The sequence below is a fragment of the Macrotis lagotis genome, chromosome 8, assembly GCF_037893015.1.
Source record: "Macrotis lagotis isolate mMagLag1 chromosome 8, bilby.v1.9.chrom.fasta, whole genome shotgun sequence".
Classification (NCBI taxonomy): domain Eukaryota; kingdom Metazoa; phylum Chordata; class Mammalia; order Peramelemorphia; family Peramelidae; genus Macrotis; species Macrotis lagotis.
In genome coordinates this window covers 53,416,363-53,437,385 of record NC_133665.1, presented here as the reverse complement: position 1 = coordinate 53,437,385, position 21,023 = coordinate 53,416,363, and the positions used below count along the sequence as shown (strand labels likewise).

General features: G+C 39.6%; 1 protein-coding gene across 7 annotated transcripts in view; it reads right to left on the bottom strand.

Moving 5' to 3' along the window:
* Positions 1 to 16,027, bottom strand: part of WDR90 (WD repeat domain 90) — a 55,114-nt gene extending 39,087 nt beyond the window's left edge. For 5 of the 7 annotated variants that reach the window (XR_012470811.1, XM_074197063.1, XM_074197066.1 and 2 more), the window contains exons 1-17: positions 15,972 to 16,027; positions 13,642 to 13,733; positions 13,271 to 13,447; positions 12,887 to 13,010; positions 11,833 to 12,003; positions 7,750 to 7,864; positions 7,037 to 7,101; positions 6,491 to 6,591; positions 5,557 to 5,781; positions 4,494 to 4,556; positions 3,856 to 3,924; positions 2,590 to 2,700; positions 2,246 to 2,391; positions 2,053 to 2,110; positions 1,584 to 1,702; positions 821 to 982; positions 357 to 487 (exon numbers count right to left, since the gene is read on the bottom strand). Coding sequence is in view for 6 of the 7 variants with exons in the window: in XM_074197063.1 (XP_074053164.1) it covers positions 357 to 487; positions 821 to 982; positions 1,584 to 1,702; positions 2,053 to 2,110; positions 2,246 to 2,391; positions 2,590 to 2,700; positions 3,856 to 3,924; positions 4,494 to 4,556; positions 5,557 to 5,781; positions 6,491 to 6,591; positions 7,037 to 7,101; positions 7,750 to 7,864; positions 11,833 to 12,003; positions 12,887 to 13,010; positions 13,271 to 13,447; positions 13,642 to 13,733; positions 15,972 to 15,981 (1,939 nt within the window). In the remaining variant the exon portion in view is untranslated. Of the gene's footprint in view, positions 1 to 356; positions 488 to 820; positions 983 to 1,583; positions 1,703 to 2,052; positions 2,111 to 2,245; positions 2,392 to 2,589; positions 2,701 to 3,855; positions 3,925 to 4,493; positions 4,557 to 5,556; positions 5,782 to 6,490; positions 6,592 to 7,036; positions 7,102 to 7,749; positions 7,865 to 11,832; positions 12,004 to 12,886; positions 13,011 to 13,270; positions 13,448 to 13,641; positions 13,734 to 15,577; positions 15,800 to 15,971 lie in introns of those variants that run through there. The other 2 variants (XM_074197065.1, XM_074197067.1) reach the window with 2 other exon arrangements.
* Between the last annotated feature and the right edge of the window lie 4,996 nt (positions 16,028 to 21,023).

The following is a 21,023-nucleotide window of genomic DNA, read 5'->3' as shown; positions in this document are numbered from 1 at the left end:
ACACACACACACCAGGATCTATAACTCATAGTTAAGAACAGAACAGAATAATATCTTTTAATCATCTCAGACTATAATGCAGAATGCAAAAGAAATAGAAAACCCCGGAATTCACCTGTTCCAAATGCTCATTTTCCATCTGACCCAGCAAATAACCACTAGATTTCATCAAATAAACTCCATTCTGCACCTTAATCACCACTTCCAACCTTACTATATGAACAGGCCTCAGCAGAGAAGTCTTGAGAACCTGATGGCAAGCACTCATTCTTAGTTTTGCAGACTGTTAGAAGCAGAAGAGGTCTTTCCATGTTATTACAGTAAACTACACTGTGACAAAGAATACTGGTGTGTACCTGAATTGAATGTCTGCTTCCCTTTCCGGTGTATAGGTTGAGTTTGTGAAGGGAGGAGTCGTCGAGCATTTTGGATAGTAACATTCTTGTAGTTGATTTCTAGGATGTGGCCACTTCGGCTACAGACAAAGCTGAAAGGCAAAGAAAATAAGCTAGAAGTGTTAAGAGTCTAGAGATTCCCACCCTCCAAATGGACAGGGACCAAATGCTGATGGCAGTTATGAAGGACTGAAATAATTTAAATCTCTTTGAAGTTTCAAGAGAGGAGAAGCTCAGCTAGTTGAGGTTTTAAATTTCTGTAAAACAGCTCTGTCCTAAAGCTCAGCAGGGATGGGGATGCTGTTGGTTTTCTTCCATCATCTCATATACCCCAGGACATTGTGTAGACGATAGATTCATTGCTTCCTATCAGAGTCTAAGAACCATACACCTCCCCCACCAGCAAGAGGGAGTTAGAACCTTACAGTGTCCGGTCCTCAGGTTCTCGATTAGCAGTGTGTCCCTCTTCAAAGGCAAGATCTGTGAACTCCAGAGCATGATACTCCCCCAGATTTACTGGACATGAGCGCAGGGTGCCCCCTCGAATCCGCCACAGCCTGATATTCTCTCGACCACATGAAACCATCCTGTTTCACATAATCCCAAGGAGGAAAGCAGCAGAGGGAATTCTCACTTCATTGCTTCCCAAGGCAATAACTAGGGTTATGCTATTGATAGAAGTGTCTAAATTTCAATTATGACTAGTAGCATAGGAGAAAGGAGCCTGTTCTTTGAGTCAAAGGCCTAGGTGCAAAGCCTAGCTCTGTCCAATTACTGCATAATTCTAAGTAAATCACTTCAGCTTTGAGTCTCAGTCTGCTCATTTGTAAAATGGAGATAATAATACCTACATATCATAGAATTATTGTAAGGTATTGTCAGTTTTAATATAGTATAGAACCAGGAAGGATTATAGTAGCTGATGATCCAGACTGTTCTCTGCTTCTCTATTAAAAGTTGAACAAATTCTGTAAGACGACGAATTCGACTCTAAACAATCTAACAGTTCTGGTAGAAAGCTGAAATGAAAGATTTAATTCTTCATACTCTCCTGACTTCCACAACTGGATAATTGAGATGGAGCTATAATGGAGGTAAAAGAAGCTAAGCTGAGATTCAGTACAGTTTCATGGATAAATGGTCCCACTGCCAGTTTCCCATCATTAATGTATCACTCTTCCTCTTTACCTGGTATCATCAAAAAATGCAATCTTCAAGGCCTGGATATCTACATCCATATGGGCCTTTGCAAGGACAGTCACCTCCCCTCCATGGTTTATGGAGGCTGTGTTCCACACCACCACCATCTGCAACAGATCATTAGCATAAGCATTCTCATAATGCTAACCTGACAGCAGGGCCATCAGAAAAAAAAAATCTTACTAGAATTCAGGAATATTAAACTCCACTTCTTAGATAAGCACTAAGGGAGCTGCGTTCCCCATTTCTGGATATTCTCTATCCAGAAAACGAGATATTTAGAAAGGTAGAAAAGTAATGGATTCATACTGTTTCTATTCTACAGGAAAATTACTTAGTCTTTGATTTACAAATTAATCTCTAGGATAATAATGGTCAAAAACCCTGAGATAATATTTGAATCACGAGGTCCTATTATACCTAAATAATTACAACGCTAAATAGAAAATTCTATTACCGTCTTCCGATGTCTGTCCTTTCCAACGCCACAGAGGACAGCCCCACTGTAAGAAAGGCTGAAAATGGAGAAAACATGCTGTTATCCCAGCAAGTCTGCCATCATGGGATTATTTAGAACTCACATACATCAGTGGAAATAACTAGAGAAAAAATTAAACAAATCCAGAAACTCTTCTTTCCAAGAAACCTACCTGAGGAAGCATATGGAATGAATGTGAGTTTTAAATATTGACAGACATTTTCCTGTCTCAAAATTCCAAAGTCGTACCATGCTCAGGGGACCCATCTGTGATGAAGCTAGCAGAGTACTGTTCCCATTAAATGTGAGGGAAGAAACCTACAAGAAACATCAGCCTTTGTCAAATGAAAACACACTTAAGGAAGAAAAGGGAATTCGTAGTGAGGTATCCATCCCAAGAATGGCATAACTGTCTCAAAACTCCACAGTCTAAGAAATGACAGGATGCAATTTAGTTATTCTGTCCTATCCCCTGGATCTTAAAAAGTCACTTTTTCAGAAAGGACCAGAGCTTACCTTATCTGTGTGGCCAATAAAGAAGCGCTGCTCTCCAGTCTCAATGATCAAGGCCACAATTACAGCATGACAAGGATAAACCAAATAAGAACTATCCTTAGACCACAGGGCCTACAGCATAAGGGTCAAGCCCAGGAGAGGAAAAGTAAGGTTGTAAAAAGAGTCAGAATTAGAGAATTTCATAATCGCCTATGTAGGTCAACCTGCTAAACTATGGACATTCCCCCAGAGTGCCAAGTTAAACAAGAGAATCAAATCAAACCAGCAGCCCCAGACATGATCTGGTCAGGGCACCCATTATCTCTTACCACATGCATTAAATCAATGGGTAAAGAGGAATAAAGACTGATCTATACTCCTTTTTCTTTTTGCTTTTTTCCTCCAAGGCAATGGGGTTAAGTGACTTGCCCAAGGTCACATTGCTAGGTAATTATTAAGTGTCTGAGGCTAGATTTGAACTCAGGTCCTCCTGACTTCAGGGATTGTGCTCTATCCACTGCACCACCTAGCTATCCCTTGGTCTATACTCTTTTTTTAATTAATTTTTTTTTTTTAGGTTTTTGCAAGGCAAATGGGATTAAGTGGCTTGCCCAAGGCCACATAGCTAGGTAATTATTAAGTGTCTGAGACCAGATTTGAACCCAGGAACTCCTGACTCCAAGGCTAGTGCTTTATCCACTATGCCACCTAGCCATCTTTGGTCTATACTCTTAAGAACATATACATAGTACAGGGCAATTTTTTTTTCTTTTCTCATTTTGTATTTAAGTGTAAAATAAAAAATTTACAGCCAAAAAACAAGGACATAAACACATGCACTTCTTTAAATAAAATAGGAATTCTTAGCCTAGAGGAAAATTCACTACAAATTTCAGTCAAAACACAGATAAGAGTCTCAAAGAATCAAGAAATAATATCAAAGGAGGTGCCAATTAATTTCCAAGGGAAAAATTTTTAACACAGTGGTACAGACAAGCTTTAGTTTAGGAGTTCTAATTCAGACTTTCTTTCTACTATAAAAGTACTTTTTCTAACATTCATTTATTTTATTTTGAGTTAAAAATTCTCTCCCTCCCTTCAAACCCTCCCACAGTCATTGAGAAGACAAAAAATATATTTTCTATAATACATGTGAAGTCATTCAAAACATGTTTACATAAAAAAGTATTTTTTCAAAATACTATGGATATTTAAAAACAAGGTTCATTTCATGCACAGACACTTTGTTCTAAAAAATATTTTAAAATTCAATCCCTGCTCACTGACCCATTTGGTGCTGCAGCCTCCAAAACCAATCACTCCCTTTAACTTCAGGATTGGATCGGGAAGGAGACACTGAAACAAATGAACACACACACTGAGATCTAAAACATTAAACCAATTTCATCTTTTTTTTTGTTTTTTTGCAAGGTAAATGGGGTTAAGTGGCTTGCCCAAGGCCACACAGCTAGGTGATTATTAAGCGTCTGAGACCAGATTTGAACCCAGGTACTCCTGACTTCAGGGCCAGTGCTTCATCCACTGCGCCACCTAGCCACCCCAACCAATTTCATCTTTACCCACTGCGAAGGTATTACAAATACCAGGACAACACTGGCCTTTTTTTAATTCATTTAAGTAAGTCCTTCAAGGGGTAATGTGTTATAATGCCCAATCAGTCAACAACTTGGTCTTGCGAAACTGCTGATAAAAAAAAAACCTTCCCTAATGAGGAGCTAATGAAAAGGTTTCCCATAGTCCAAGAAAAAACCAGAATGCTATTTCTTACTACTCGTCCTTAGATCAGAAGCTAATATTGGTACAGTTATATTCACATCTCTAAAGGTCATTTTCATTTCATAGAAGACCCAACTCAAAAATGCCAAAATTTGCTTCAGCATGAAGAGAAGGAGCTATTTCCTTACTCTGTGCCTAGATGAATTCTTGGTCAAAATGGTTTCTGATTTGGTCAGTCTTGGGCTTGTAATCTGGATAAGAAAGGAAAAATGAGAGAGAAAGGGAAACAACTAAGTAAAATAGACCAATTACATTCATTCTTTGGGGAACAGAGGGCAATTTTATGACAGTAGATGTTCAGACCTGAGAGGGTTTGCTAGGTGGCCCATAAATAAGCCAGACATCTCCCAACAAAAGTAGAGCGAGATGAGCAGAACCAGAAAAATATTGTACACCCTAACAGCAACATGGGGGTGATGATCAACCTTGATGGACTTGCTCATTCCATCAGTAACAATCAGGGATAATTTTGGGCTATCTGCAATGGAGAATACCATCTGTATCCAGAGAAAGAATTGTGGCATTTGAACAGAGACCAATTCAATTTAGGGGAAAAAAACACCCCATTATCTTATTGTGTAATTTTGCTATCTCTTATACTTTATTTTTCTTCCTTAAGGATATGATTTCTCTCTCATCACATTCAACTTAGATCAATGTATACCATGGAAACGATGTAAAGACTAACAGATTGCCTTTGGGGGGAGGGAAGGAAGAATAGGGGAAAATATTGTAAAATCCAAAATAAATAAAATCTTTTTTTTTTTAAAGTAATACAGAGATCCCTCCTGAGGCCTATGGACTCATCTTACTGGTCTACGAACCTTTCTGCATCTTGCCACCAAATATAAACCTTCAGAAGAAGAATTACTTATGTTAAACATAATTATAAATATACAACTTATACTATTACATTACTTGCTATCATGGAGAAGAAGGGAGGTAGGAAAAAAATGGAACTCAAAATCTTACAAAATGATGGATGTTGAAAATTATCTTTGCATGTAATTGAAAAAATAAAATAACATTCCAAAAAAGAATACTTGTTTTGGATGAGTCCTAGTAGTTACCATGGGATAGCTAATTCTTCCATGGAATATCTGAGCTCTCCTTTATAAAAAGCTTCAATGGGTTTCTAAACTCTTTCCAAAATGTGACAAGAGATCCAACATCACAGCACATCTTGCTTACCTCACCCAACTTAGGGTCTTCAAGGATGATGGGTTTCTTGCCCATGTTGTGAGCATACACATCAATGCCACCATCATTTGTCGCACATGTAATAGTAGCATCTCCACCAGCTAGAACTCCTTTTCTGCAGGCCTTCTGATCCCCAAGGAATGAGGTTTCCAGGAGCCCAGTGGTCAGATTTACCTCAGGGATAGAATTCTTAACTGAAAAAGCCCGATGTGACCACTGAGTTTAAAAAAAAAAAATCATTAGCCAATGACCTGACCCTATAGTTCTTTTTTGTTAAATTGTTAGTTTATTTTTCCAGATACATGTTATGAAAGTTCTTCAACATTCATCCATATACATATGCATATTTTTAAAATTACATAATTTCCTTCCACCTTCCCCACTTCCTGCCCTCCTTTCCTCAGTGGCAGTCAGGTGAATATTGTACATACACATTTGTGTTAAACATGTTTACAGATTAGTCATTTTTGGTAGGAGGAATTAGAATTAAGGGAAAAGAAAGAAAACCATGAGAGATAGGAAAGAAATAAGAGAATTTTTTTTATGGTTTTTTTTTAGGTTTTTTTTACAAGGCAAATGGGGTTAAGTGGCTTGCCCAAGGTCATACAGCTAGGTAATTATTAAGCATCTAAGGCCAGATTTGAATTCAGGTACTCCTGACTCCAGGGCCACTGCTCTATCCACTGTGCCATCTAGCTGCTCCAAGAAATTTTTTTAAAAAGTGAATGTAGTGTTCATCACATTCTGAAGGGTTTTTTTTTTTTGTTTTTATTTTTCTTCCTCTGGATGGGGATAGCACTGTCCACAGCCCTGACCTTATAGTTCTCACAAGTTCTTAGAACCAACAAAATCAGAAGGGAAAAATACAATAATTCTTTTGGAGTGCAAGTATGAGAAAAAAAGAGTAAAGAAAGCTGATACTCACAGCCATGGGACTGGTTATCTGTTGGATGAGTGATACTCTATCTTGGATGGCTCTGCTGTCGGTAACTGGTTGTGGAAGCTGCTGGACAGGCTTCTGAGATCCTAAAGCAGGAAAGCAAGGACTATCATAACTGGTTTCAGCATCAAAAGTTGGTTAGAGAAAACTGGGTTATCTGATAGTATAAGATACCACCAATACTACTGCTGGTTTGTCTAGAGAAAGATAATGTAGACCACTTCAAAATAAGAAAATGCACAAAAACTTACCAAGAATTAAAGTTATCTACCAGTTGAATCAATTACCTCAGAAGGTAGAGAATTCCCTATTCTAGCAGAGTCTGATAACTGCTTACTGAGGAGTTACACTGAGGATTTGAGTTCCAGGTGGAAGTCAAACTAGTTGATGACTTCCATGGTGCCTTGAAGTCTGAAATTCTACAGCTCTAAGAGCAAGAATAATCTCATTGCTCTAGGCTTCTCACACTAGGTTAGCCCATCCAATATGTCCTACCTACTCTCCCCAGCTTCTGTACTTCTGTCTACTTACCTGATATATGAGGAAGACAGCTCTGAACTGAATCATGGAGCACTTGGGAATCATCAGTAGGAAACCTTGATTAAGGGCATAAGGAAAGTCATTTGTCTAGTAGAGTAATTCTCAAAATGTAGTCCATAAGCCCCAGGGGGTCTCTGAGTCCCTTTCAGAGAATTCACAAGGTAAAAACTATTTTGACAAATACTAAAAATATAATTGGATTATTAAGATATTATTCCCTTTTCTAACTACTTATCTATATGAGGCGGGATATACTTCACATACTTCAACCAAAATGACATATTATAACAGATTAAATACAAAAGCAAATATGAGGGGTGGCTAGGTGGCGCAGTGGATAGAGCACTGGCCTTGGAGTCAGGAGTACCTGAGTAAAATAATGCCACTCTTCTCATTAATTTTGGTTTTGGAAAAGTTATTTTTCATCTAAAATATTTATGTTAACATGTAATGGGTTTATTATTATTTTTAAATATTTATATAATTCCTAACATAGTAAATATCTATAGATATAACCCACATGAAAAAAAAAGCTCTTTGGGGTCTGAGTGAATCCAAAAAGTTTGAGAGCTTATGTTCTAGTATACTACTCATGTGTTCATATGCTTCCAACAGAGGGAGAAGAATGTGTTGGACTAGGAAAGATGGCACTATTTCCCCAAAATATCATAACTTGTGGGGTTTGGAAGAAGTAAGATGCATACCTGATAAACACATAATGATCATGCCATTTCTCCCCCTTTGGAACAGGAAACGACATTTCTCGGGGCATGGGGTTGAGGGCTAGTCTGGCTTGTCGAACTTCTGAGATGGTGACACCTACCCATGGGCAGAAAAATTAGAATTTGTCTAGTTACCCAAACTGGCTGACAATTACACCCAGCCTGCTTTCTGAACCTGGAGCCAGCTGGGCATTTACCACTATCAAGAGTACGGAAATTTCTAGCTCTATCAAGGTAGGGATCTGGTAAATGTCAGTAAGTCTAAGAGTCTGCCTACAATTATCATCAGTACTGAGTACTACATATATATACACACATACACATGCATACATATATACACATATATTGATATGAAATATATTTATATGCATATGATACATGTCAATATAACTATATGTACATGATATAGACATACAAAGAAAGACATCCTATATCTATCTATCTATCTATATCTTTATCTATATATATAGATATAGATATAGATATATAGTATGAGCACCAGGAATAGGAGAGATAAGATATGGCTACCTTAGAGGAGTTTACAACTAATTAGGAAATCAGTATATATATATACACACACACACACACACACACACACACATATATAAAATCAGAAGCATTAGAGGATATTTGTGCTGTACCAAATATGTGGTTTACACAGTACAGTTCAGGTTGGAAAGTGATCATTGTGAACAGGAGTAGTTGGGAATTTTAAAAGGAGGAATGTTTAGAGAAACAGAGAAATAAGAAAGCATGTAGATAGATTCAGTTGGATGTAATTCTTGCAGTAGAGACACATGAGATACAGCCAAGCACACTTATGTGTGTGTGTGTGTGTGTGTGTGTGTGTGTGTGTGTCTGTCTGTGTGTGTTTGTGTGTGTGTCCCTCAAGGAAATTACTTGCCAGCTGAGATGGAGAAATAATGGATAGATAGATGGATAGACAGACAGATAAGTAAATACAAATCAACTTGGAGAGGAGAGAAAGAGTATTATCTAGAAGGAAGGATGTGGAATACTAGATTGAAGAATATGGATTCAATCTCATCAATAATAGAGAATCACTAAAGGTTTTGAGCAGGACAGATGTTGTATAGAAAATGCAACTTTAGGATGGAATAATTTCAAATAAGGTAAGTTCCAGTTAAGTTGGAAAAGTGAACAGGAAGAAGAACTCAGCTCCCACACAAGTATTCCAGTAATGATTTTTTTAAAGTGCTTGTATAAATGATGATTAAAAAAATGCAAAGATTACCATTACCCAATCCAAGCCTATAGGAGAGAATGGTTAGAGGCCTGCAGAACACTAAGAAAGGAGCATAATTAGTGAAGCAGGGAAATTTCAGTGTCTGGAGAACAAGAACATTCTCATTAAATGCCAGACACCTGATGCTAGCAATGCCTGGTTCCAGGAAGCAGGAAGATCAGAGCACTCTAACTAGGAATCTCTAGTGCAGTAGGATCGACATAGGAGTTGACAGTTTCAGGGGGGGCAATAGTCAGTTTATAATACTGGAAAACTCAAAGTTTGCAGCATGCTGACCTCAGTCATCATCTCCCAGGCCATTATAGAATGCAGCCCTCTGAACACAGAAGAGATTAGTGGTCTTTATTCCTTTCCCTTATTCTGAGCATAGAGACTATGGAAGAAGAAGCCAATAAGAAAAGCCTGACATAAAGTCCCAATTAAGGAAGTAAGGCTAAAAATATAAGTAAACAGAAGTCCCTAACAATAAAGAAATGCTGTGGATCGATCTAGGAACATCCAAAACACAAATCCAGAAGAAAAGATTAACTCCCTAATAACTGCAAAGATGAGAAGGGAGAATATTGCAGGTCTGGCTGCAGAGAGTGAGAACAGCTTGTGATAAAGTATCTTGTATAAGTCAAAGCAAGGAGGCCAGTGTCACTGGATTGAAGAGTATGTGGAGGGGAGGAAGGTCTAAGAAGACTGAAGTTTTCAAAGATTTTGAATGCCAAAAAAAGATTTTTATCTTAGATCAAGGAGATAATAGGGAGTTTACTAAATAGAGGAATAAAATGGGTCAGATATCAAAGGATATCATTTTGGCAGCTGAGTGGAAAAGGAACTGGATTGAGGAGCCTCGAGGCAAGAAAATCAACAAGACTAGCACAAGAAGCGATGGGGGATAAGAGGCTATACTAGGATGGTGGCGGTATTAGAGAAGTCTAAAAAGACAGAACCAACAAGATTTGGTATGGATTTGATATCAAGGGTTGAGAGAGAATGAGGATTAAGGATAATAACACAGATTGTGAGCCTGGGTGACTGAGAGGACCTTGGTACCCTTGACAGTAACAGGAAAATTGGGAATACAGATGGGGCTTTGGAGGAGATGAGTAGTTTAGTTTTGGAAGATCTCTATGGGATATCCAGTCCAAGATATCCAAAAAGAAATTAAGAGTTATCAGCCTGGAGGTCATAAAAGCCAATGATTATCAAGTGAAACAAGAAAGAAAGAGAAGGTCTGAGACAGTTGTTTTACTGAACTGGATGAAGATCTAGCAAAGGGAAGTAAGTAGTAGTAGCTAAATAGGTAGGATGAGAGAACCAGGAGAGTAGTAACACAAAAACCTAAAGAGAAAATAATATCAAGGTGATCTGACTGAAGAATAGTCAAGAAGGATGAGGACTGTGAAAAGTTCATTAGATTTGGCAATAAAGTGACCACTGGTAACTTTGCAGTTAATTTTGGAATAATTTTAGGTAATGATGAATTCAGAAGTCATACTGAAGAAAGTTAAGAGACAGAAGAAAAAGAGTAGGCACATCAGTTGTAGACAACTTACACAAAGGAGTTAAAATTCAAAAGAGGAGAGACATATAAGGATAGTAACAGAGATCAATGGATCAATGGATCAAGTGTGGGGTTTTTTGATGATGAGATAGACATTGGCATGACTGTAGGCAGGAAGGAAGCAGCCTATAAAAGACAAAGAGAGAAGAAAAAACAAGTGACAGAGAAGGGATATATTATATATTATGGGGGGCGGGGCAAGACACTGCTGGAGAATAAAAGGTGTAATGGAATCTCTTGTGCATATAGAAAGGAATGCCTTGACAAGAACTATCTTTTCATGTGAGATAAAGGTGAAGGAAGAGAAAGTAAAACAAAGCATATGGGAAATGTGAGATAAGGAGAGAAGCAGAAGCTCTCAGCAAATGGGTTCAATTTTTCAAAGAAACATGAGATAAGGTACTTAGCTGAGAGGGTGGGGGATAGGAGCTATGGGAGATTTGAAAGGGATGAATAGTTTTGGAAAAGCTACTATGGTAAATAGGAGTGAATCATTTGAGGAAGTATAAAAGGAATGTCTTCTTGCAGTGAGAGCCCAGCTGAAATTATGTAAAAGCTGTGATGTGTTCACAAAGAACTAGAAATGAAACTCAAGAGACTCTGACATCAAACCCAATTCCTTTCTAATACATCATTTGATGGTTAAAAGATCACTAATAGCCTTGAAGAAAGCAAGGCGGAACATAAAGGATGAAAATCAGATTACAAGGAGTTAAGTGGGTAGAAAAAAGGAAACCTGCAAATATAAATTACTCTTTTAAAAAATTTGACAGTTAAATGAAAGTGGAGGGCCAGAACATAAAAAAGCAGGGTTTAAGAAAGTTTTTAAGCTTTTTAAAACAGAACAGATTTTGGATCAATACAATGATCTACCACAGTTACAAAGGACTCATGATGAAAAATGCTATCCACCTTCAGAAAGAGAATGGATGAATTCTTCAGGGCAAACTGAAGCACCTTTTCGCTTTAGTTTTCTTGCTTTTTTCCCCCTGTAACATGGCTAACATGTTTGCTAGCATGTTACATGCTAACACGTAAAAATGTTTTACATGCCTTCATATGTCTAATTGGCATCATATTTCATCATTTGTAAAATGGTTATCATATTTCTTGCCTTCACAATGCAGAGGGGAAGATATGGAATTGAAAATGAAAACAAAGCAAAAATAAAGAAGAAAAGATAAAATAATTTTAGATATTCAACTTAAATTCCTTAAGAGTCACTCTCCTGGGTTTGAGCCTTCACCTGGATCAAAAGACAGGTCACTGGTATAGATATTTTTTACCAACTGATTGGCACAGAGCTTGATACTCTTTATATGGCTGTAACGTCGATTCAGATATATCATTAGAATGATCTGAAGATCTAGCTGAAGACAAGTCCATCGTACACAGTTGGGAGCTGCACCAATAAGTTCTGGAAATTAGAAATATCTAGAGTCAAATATGAAATTAATCATGACCAAAACCTCATAGGCATATAAACAATGAGCTTGCAATACCTTCCTAGAGGTCTATTAACACTATCCTTTTTTAAAAATTTATTTAAGACCCTAGGCTTAAAACTTGCCCAAGATCACATAGCTAGGCAATTATTAAGTGACTGAGACCAGATTTGAATTCAGGTCCTCCTGGCTCCAGGGCTGGTGCTCTATCCACTGTGCCACCTAGCTACCCCCCATCAAGACTATCCTTATAAGTCACTCCTTTCTCCAAACCAAGCCAGAACGAATGTATTAAAAAATTCAAAGAAAGACATATACTTCTTAATTTCACCTTAGTGCCACACAACACTATCTACTCTTTTGCCTTCAAACAGGTCCTTTCTTACCCCAATACACGTTCCTTCCCACTGCTTGTTCTTTCCTTAAGTCATCATTCAGAAACAACCATAAAACAGGCAGATTGGCAATAGACCTATTTTGCTCAAAAAATGCACTTAATTCATTTAAGTTCTGAGCATAAATTTCTCTTTAATAAGTTGGAAACATTTCAGAAGCTATTCTGTTCAACACTGCTAAAGAAATCTAGTTCCACCTTCTATATTGACCTCTCAAAGCTTTCTAGGCTATCAGTCTGCTGTGGAACAAAGAGCACTGCATCAAGAGACCTGGTATTGAATCCTAGCTCTCCTTCTTTCTAATCAGATGTCCCTGAACAAAGGATGACCTCTATAATCAGATGCAAGGTAAGCAAAGTGACATTTGTATTATCTATACAGAAAATCCAGGAGAAACCTTAAAGCAATATATAAATATTAACTAGTATAACATGAGTTTTCAGAGGGCTCTTCAATCAACCTGTCTTAGAAGTCTTCACAGGCCCTGTAGCTTCTTCATAAACGAAAGGGAATTGAAGCCAGGTAGAGGTGGACTTGAACTCCTTAAAGAGGTTGGAGAATGAGATGCGAATCACTTGGCTATCCTAAGAAGAGAGATATATGTAACCCATTCAGGAGATGAAAAGGCAAAGGCAGAAGAAACATTCAAGTGACCATAAAAAGAGAGGTAAAACTGTTTTGGGCACTGGGAGGCTTTATTCTTACCTTCTGTCTCTTCTTATTCTTCTGTACTCAAAATAATACCACTTTATATCTTGAGAGTGTGGTTATCTATTTCAAAATTCTTTCATATCTTTAACTCATCTGAATGAGAATCATATAACAAAATGTGTCTCACACTTACCTCAGTAGTCACATCCAAGTGAACAACGAAGTACTTCATGGGAATAGGTTTGAAAAGTAGATAGAAGTATCGCCCTGTCAGTCCCAGAGACTGGGTGCTAGTTTTAGGGAGCTGAATAAAATTGCCAGCAGGAATGGCACCACGAATACGATAAACTGTTCCTTTCAGTGTCTTATCCTGGAAAGAAATGTGAGCCAGATAAAAATTAAAGTTTAGACCTCAAACAGCCAAGTAGAGAAGAGCCAATTTGAGAAGTCCTGGATGATGGGTGGATATGAGTGATAAGACCCTAAAGAATTCCCAACAAAAGGGGAGGGTGGTTTTGAGTTTCCAGAACCCGAGGGTAACTAGCCATAATAGGAGTATATTACCATAACTGTAGTCACATCACCCTCTTTTGTAGATCGTTTCCATTCTTCTACTTTCAAGTGTTTGAAGACATTCAGAAATGGATGTTGCCACACTGACAAGAAAAGTCAACACAATGTCAAAAGATTGGAATGATTATCTTCTCTATAAATAAATGATGACTGATCCAATGAAATAAAGTGGTATAGTGGCAACAGTATGGCACATGGAGTGAGGAGGCCTATATGACTACAAGCAAATAAATCACTTTGATTTTCTAAGCCTGTCCTCTCACCTATAAAATTACCTACTTCAAGGACTGATTATTGAACAAACAGCATTTTGTGAACCTTTTAAGTACCATAGAAATAATGAATTATTCATCTATCTTTTTTTTTTGTAAGGCAATGGGGTTAAGTGGTTTGCCCAAGGCCACACAACTAGGTGCTTATTAAGTGTCTGAGGTCGGATTTGAACTCAGGTACTCCTGAATCCAGGGCCAGTGCTCTATCCACTGTGCCACCTAGCCATCCTGAAATAATGAATTATTACTATTAATTCCCAGAGAGTCCAGACATCCCTGAGTTTCACAAACTCAGTTGGAATGTTTGTTCAGAAATGTTCAACTATCACCAAAAATAAATATTGCTTAAATATTTACTGAGCTCAAGGACCTGTATGATGCTTTGGAGATATGAAGATAAAAAAGACATGGCTTCCAGAAGAACATTGTACACACTTAGTAATGTTGTGTGATGATCAATTATGATGGACTTAGTCATTTCAGCACTATAAAAATCAAAGCTAATTCTAGAAGACTTGTAATGGAAAATACCATCCATATCCAGAGACCTATGGAGTTTATATGCAGATCTTATATGCAGATTGAAGCTTACTATCTTTATTTATTAAGTTGTCCTACGTTTTTTCTCTTTTTCCCCCATTGCTTCTTCATTAATATGGATATAGTTAACATAGTACATTGTACATAGTGCATTAGATTGCTTTCTGTCAGGGGAGGGAGAATTGTAGAGAGAAAATTGTGAAACTCAAAACCATACAAAAGAGTGATTGTTGAAAACCGCCTTTGCATGTAGTTGGAAAAATGAATAAAAAATATTTTTAAAAAAAGACGTGATTCCTAGCATATAGTCTAATAATAAAACACTGGCATTAAAAAAAAGACTTGCAGTAGGAGACAATGTCTACTAAATACTGAATGAACAAAACAAACCTAGGACCCTTTATCCCAAATGAAAAATGCTTAGCTTCTTCCTCACATACACCTCACTAGTCATTTGAAGCTTCACTCATGATGTGATCGCTGGTCAGTCACTACCCCTCTGGGAGTCTCAATTTCTCCTTCTCTATATTGACTTAACAAGATTCCCTATGATCTCTGTTCTTTTCCAAAACTATACAAGCGACACTTCATATGTTCCCTCCTTTGGGGGGGGATGCAGGACACTTTTAAAACTTTGGTGCCCTCTGCCCCCGAGTTTGGAAAGTCTTCCCTTCACACACACCCTCTCCCCCACTTCTTGAAATTCCTACTCATCTTTTATGGATCAACTCAAATATCACCAACTCATCAAAGGGTCTTGCTCTACCTACCCCCTCCCTCCAGTCTTTTTTTGTTAGGTTTTTACAAGGCAACGGGGTTAAGTGGCTTGCCCAAGGCCACACAGCTGGGTCATTATTAAGTGTCTGAGGTCGGATTTGAACTCAGGTTCTCCTGACTCCAGGGTCAGTGCCCCCTCCCCCCACAGCACTTGGTCCGCAATCTCAAGTGAATTTATGTTTATTACTAAATACCTGGGAACATGGGCAACTAGGTGGCGCAGTGGGCAGAGCACTGGCCCTGCAGTCAGGAGGATTTGAGTTCAAATTTGGCCTCAGACACTTAATAATTAAGCCACTTAACCCCATTGCCTTGCAAAAGCCTAAAAAAAAAAATACCTGAGAACATGGTTAATCAAGGCCTTTAATTTTCTTAAATTTCCCAGCGACTAGAGCTGTGTTCGGGGCTTTAGAAGTCTCCAGCGCTCTCAGGGGGATCCAGCGCCATCCCAGCTATGACGTCACCCACAGGCCCGGAAGTCATCCCCTTCTTCGTAGGATGCAGGAGGCACCAGAGGCCCGGGGAGTCGGCAGAAGGCCCCACGGTCCACTCCAACCCCCGTCCCCTCACCAGGCTTGCCGAACAAGAAGGGGAGACGAGCCCCGGTGCCCTTGGAGGCGCACGCAGAGGCGGAACCGGCCGCGAGAGCGGCGCGGGGTCAGGTCCCACCGGCTCTGGGGACGCCAAAGCCCGGCCCTCCGGCCGCCCCGAGCCTCCCGCTCGCTCCACTACCTGGGGCCATGGCCGCTCCGGTTCCCGCCGGCTTCCAGCCGCTCAACCCTCCCGCCTCTGCGCGCGCCGCGGCGCCGACCCTGACGTCCGGCGGGCACGCAGCGCGGCTGCCCAGCAACCGGCGCTCTGCGCAGGCCCCGTCGTTCCGTTACGGCGGCGCAGCGCCCGGCGGGAGCGAGGGGGCGGGGCCAGGACGGGCACGTGGTCCGGCCGCCCCGCCCCCGGCCCCTGACCCCGCCCAAGTCCCCAGCCGGGGTCGGGGATGCCCGCTTCGTGCCCTGCGCCCCGAGTCCTGGGCCAAGGAGGGCCTGGCCTCGGACCACGGGCCTGGCCTCGGACCACGGGCCTGGCCTCGGACCACGGGCCTGGCCTCGGACCACGGGCCTGGCCTCGGACCACGGGCCTGGCGGAGCGCCATCCCGTGTCGGGGCTGGGAGGGAGGTTAGGAACCCTTTACGGGGTGACCCCCAGAGGGTGGAGGGCCCCCCGGGGCCTGATCGCCACCCGATTCATCAGACCCTCCTGGCGCGCTGCCGGCCCGGCCCAGCCTACAACTCGCCTCTTGCGCTGTGCCTGCTGCCCTCTTGGTTTGCCATTTCCTTCTTCAGCCCATTTTACAGATGAAGAAACTGAGGCAAGGTCTGAGTGGCTTTAGTTTGTAGTGACACAGACAGTGACTTTCCCAAGGTCACACAGCTAATCCGCGTCTGAAGCTGGATTTGAACTCATAAAGATGAGTCTTCCTGCTTCCAGTCCGGTGGTCCAACCGCCGCTCCCCTTCCCTGAGTCTAATGTTTGGTGATAGTTATTAACCTGGGGTCCCTGACTTGTGAGTTTTTAAAAATATATTGTAACAACTTTTTAAATATAATCTAGTTGCTTTTTTAATCTTACGCATTTTAATGTATGCATTTAAAAACATTATTCTGAGAAGGGGTCCCTAGTTTTTCCAAGATCTACAAAGGGGTCCATGGAGGTCAGTGTTGGAGCCAGCCTGTAGTTTCTTCTAAACAATTGTTAAATTATCAGTTCGTGAACATTTATGATTCTGAAATTGGCAAAGGTTATAATCAGAACTCTCTCTCTATATATATATGTATATTTTATTATCTAGCCTTAAGAATTTGATGGAGAGAATATTGGTAATGCAGACTAAATTTTAAAGTGTTCTGTTGACACTTTTTTGTTTGTTTTTATCAAAGAGTCTGTTAAGCATTGACTAGCATTCCCATGGTTCCATGACACACGCACAAAAAGTTGGAAACTCTTGATTTAGGAGCTTTTAAAAGTGTGGGCAAGGGGGATCCCTCTTAGTGTGTAGATACTTAGTTGAAAATTTCTAGACTCAGGGGCGCCTAGGTGGCACAGTGGATAGAGCACTGGCCCTGGAGTCAGGAGTACCTGGGTTCAAATCCGGTCTCAGACACTTAATAATTACCTAGCTGTGGGGCCTTGGCCAAGCCACTTAACCCCATTTGCCTTAAAAAAAAAAAACCTAAAAAAAATCTCTAGACTTGGAGTAAGAAAAGTTCGGTTTTAATAGACTGCTACTTATCTCTCAAACCATTTCCTCTTTTTTGAAAATAAGTTTATTTTTACCATCAGGGGAATTGAATTCAATCACCTCTAAATTATTTTCCATATGATTCAAAGTCATGGGGTGGACATGGGGAGGACTCAGAATTAAAAAGGAGGCTAGGGTTCAAGGATATCCTATGTTCTAGAAATTCTAATCCCTTCACTTCTTGTAATCCCATGAAATGAGAAGATTCAGTTTCTTCCAGAAAAATTAGAATAGGTAATGTTTAAAATACTAGTTAGACTTTAATCATTTATAAAGAAAATTTACAAAAAATATTCATAGCAGCCCTTTTTGTGGTGGCAAGGAACTGGAAATTAAGTGAATGTCCTTCAATTGGGGAATGGCTTAGCAGACTGTGGTATATGTATGTCATGGAAAACTATTTTTCTATTGGAAACCAGGAGAGATGGGAATTCAGAGAAACCTGGAGGGATTTGCATGAACTGATGCTGAGTGAGATGAGCAGAACCAGAAGAACTTTGTGCACCCTAACAGCAACATGGGGGTGATAATCTTGCTCGTTCCATCAGTGTAACAGACAGACACAATTTTGGGTTATCTGCCATGAAGAGTGCCATCTGTATCCAGAGAAAGAATTGTGGAGTTAGAACAAAAACAAAAGACTGTTACCTTTAATTCAAAAAAAAATTTATCTTATTATGTGATCTTGCTATCTCTTGTACTTTATGTTTTTTCCTTAAGGATATGATTTCTCTCTCATCACATTCAGTTTGGATCAATGTATACCATGGAAACAATGTAAAGACTAACAGACTGCCTTCTGTGGGGGGTGGGGAAGGGAAGCGAGATTAGGGGGGGAAATTGTAAAATTCAAAATAAATAAAAATCTTTCTTTTATTTAAAAAAAAGAAAATCAATTTAGAAAGTTTAGGATTTGGGTCCAAGTTTTCTTAATCTGTAAAATGGAAAAAATCAATAGCACCTACTTCCCAAGGTTGCTTGTTTTTGTTGTTGTAGGATCAGATGAGATAATTACAGTAGCGATCTTAGCAGAGTGCCTGATACATAATAAATGTTAACTTTTGTTTATAATTGTATTATTATTATATTGAAGGTCTCCTTTAATCTAGTTAGCTACTAGTGGAATAGACTATTTTGGAGATGCTATGGATTCCTGCTTAGCTAATCATTGGTTTAAACCAATCTTTCAGCACAAAGATTCTATAACTTCTTTAGGCAGGACCCCAAATGTTTCATACTTGATAGCCAGTACCTTCTCCCAGGGCATTTCCCAAGTTAGCCACTGGATGGCTCTACAGAGCTTTTGTGGGCTATCAGCCTGTTGTTCAATTGCCCAGTTCTAACTATCCTCTCCCGTTGTTGTCTAGCTCCTTCTCCCCAGGTGCTTAGTCACTAACAAAAGATTTTACTTGTAGAGCTGGAAGAACCACCATCCTTTCTTTTCTCATAGGCCAATGTTTTCCAATCCCTCTCTTCCAGCATACTCTCTCCTTTCCTTCTCCAGTGATCAGGTTCAGTCAAGATTTAAGAAATGAGTGATGAGAGGCATTCACTGTTCAAATCTTTCAAACTTCATTCTGGAAAGCCCATGTTACCTAGGCAGACTCCCAAGTCTGGGAGTCAGCCCTCTGTCATAAACATCTTAGCCACCATTAATATAGACTAAAATTACCTGTATGCTTGGAAAACGAAGACCTTAGTGGGAAATTTGCTTGGGAGAGGAAGGAGAGAGAGTGAACTTCCAGACTCCTGCTTTCCCAGTAAGGTCAGACCCAAGAAGAAAATAGTATAAATGTGAGGAATGAGGAGTGAAACAGAATGCTTATCAACTTTTATTGCTTCAGTTTTGCCTCCAGGTGCCTTGCAGGGAGTTGGATATACCTAAACCATAGACAAAAACTTGCCTTAACCATTCAATTCTCTGCCCTCTTTTCAAGTTCCCTCCAGGGTTAATGGAAACCCAGGTCAAATATATCTGATTTTAGAAAGGATTGTGATGTTCAGAAAGATGGCCCCAAAGAAGGTAGAAGGCCAATACAATCTCAGACTGAGGTAAGTTCTAGACCAACTTCTAGAAATCAAATGGAACCATGATTGAACCATAAAGTCAATTTTAGTACCTTCTGAAATCATCTCCAATTTATCTTGTCTATACTTGTTTGTAACTAGGTGTTTGTCTATTATCTCCCTCATTAGACTCTGAACTCCTAAAGAGAAAGGACTATTTTGGTTTTGGTTGCTTCTTTGTTCTTGCCTTTGCTCAGCAAAATGTCTGGCATGTATTGATTTGACTTTTGTTAGCAGATGGATGGAGAGGGTAGGCTTTGTTTATATCAAACCAAATAAAAGATGATGGGAGAAATCTTTGAAGACCTTAGTTAAAAATCTCTACTCTTTGGATTATGACTTTAGGCAAGTCAGTCTCAGTTTCAGTTTTTCCATCTGTTAAAAAGGGGATGGTAATACTTGAATACTCACATAACTAACAACCACTCTGTAAATGCTGAAGTATTATAGAAAAAGAAGCTACAAGCAGTTTCCTTCTAAAACTCCTAAAGAGAGAGAACATTCTGCAGTCTCTCTCTCTCAAAATCCAGTGTATGCCTGTCCATACAAAAACCTATACCAAATCACTTACTGTCTTGGAAAGGGGGGGAGGGAGAAAATTTTACAAAAATGAATGTTGAAAACTGTATATGTAATTGGGAAAAAATATTATTAAGATTTTAAAAACACAATACATAGGTTTTGTTAAGCAGGTAAAAGGGAACAAAGGGTCAGTGACCCAATGGATAATATATCTGACTATGCATCAGAAGAAAGTAAAAGGGAAATGCATATGGTAGTCATAGAATTGATGCCAACAGCCATTGTAGGAGAGACAAGTGAGTGATAAAGGCAATTGTTTCATTTCAGTCCATGTCTCTAGACCGACCACCCAAACTGTCCACAGACAGAAAGACATCTCTGGGTTTTGTCATTGCTCAGTGGCTATACTAGCCCAGACCTCCCTGTTCCCCAGCTCTGTGGGAAAGCATGTTTTAATGAAAGCATTGGGGGGGGGTAATGAGGTTGGGCCAGGAGAGCAGAATAAAGGCTGGCAATCAGCCCTGAGCAACTATTGTTCCTTCTCCATGATATTGAAGGAGGGCTGGGGGAAAGCACCTTCCTTGGAAGATGAAGAACCATTCTAGAGAAGGGAATTCTAGTAATCCTGCAACTGTTTTTCCTTCTCTATGATATTGAAGAGAAGTAAATCCTAGTAAGCCTTTCTCCAACCTGCCCTGTTCTACAACATACACACCATCATGGATACTCAGGTTAAAAGGAAACCACACTAAGGGGTTTGAGGAAGTAAGGAGTGCTGGAAAACCTTGAGATAGCAAAGTGGTCCTTACTTCCTGATTCCAAAGTAAGGGTTCTTAATATATCTCTTTATTTTCAATAACTTCTAGCTGAAATTTGGCATTTCTTCAATTATTTACAAA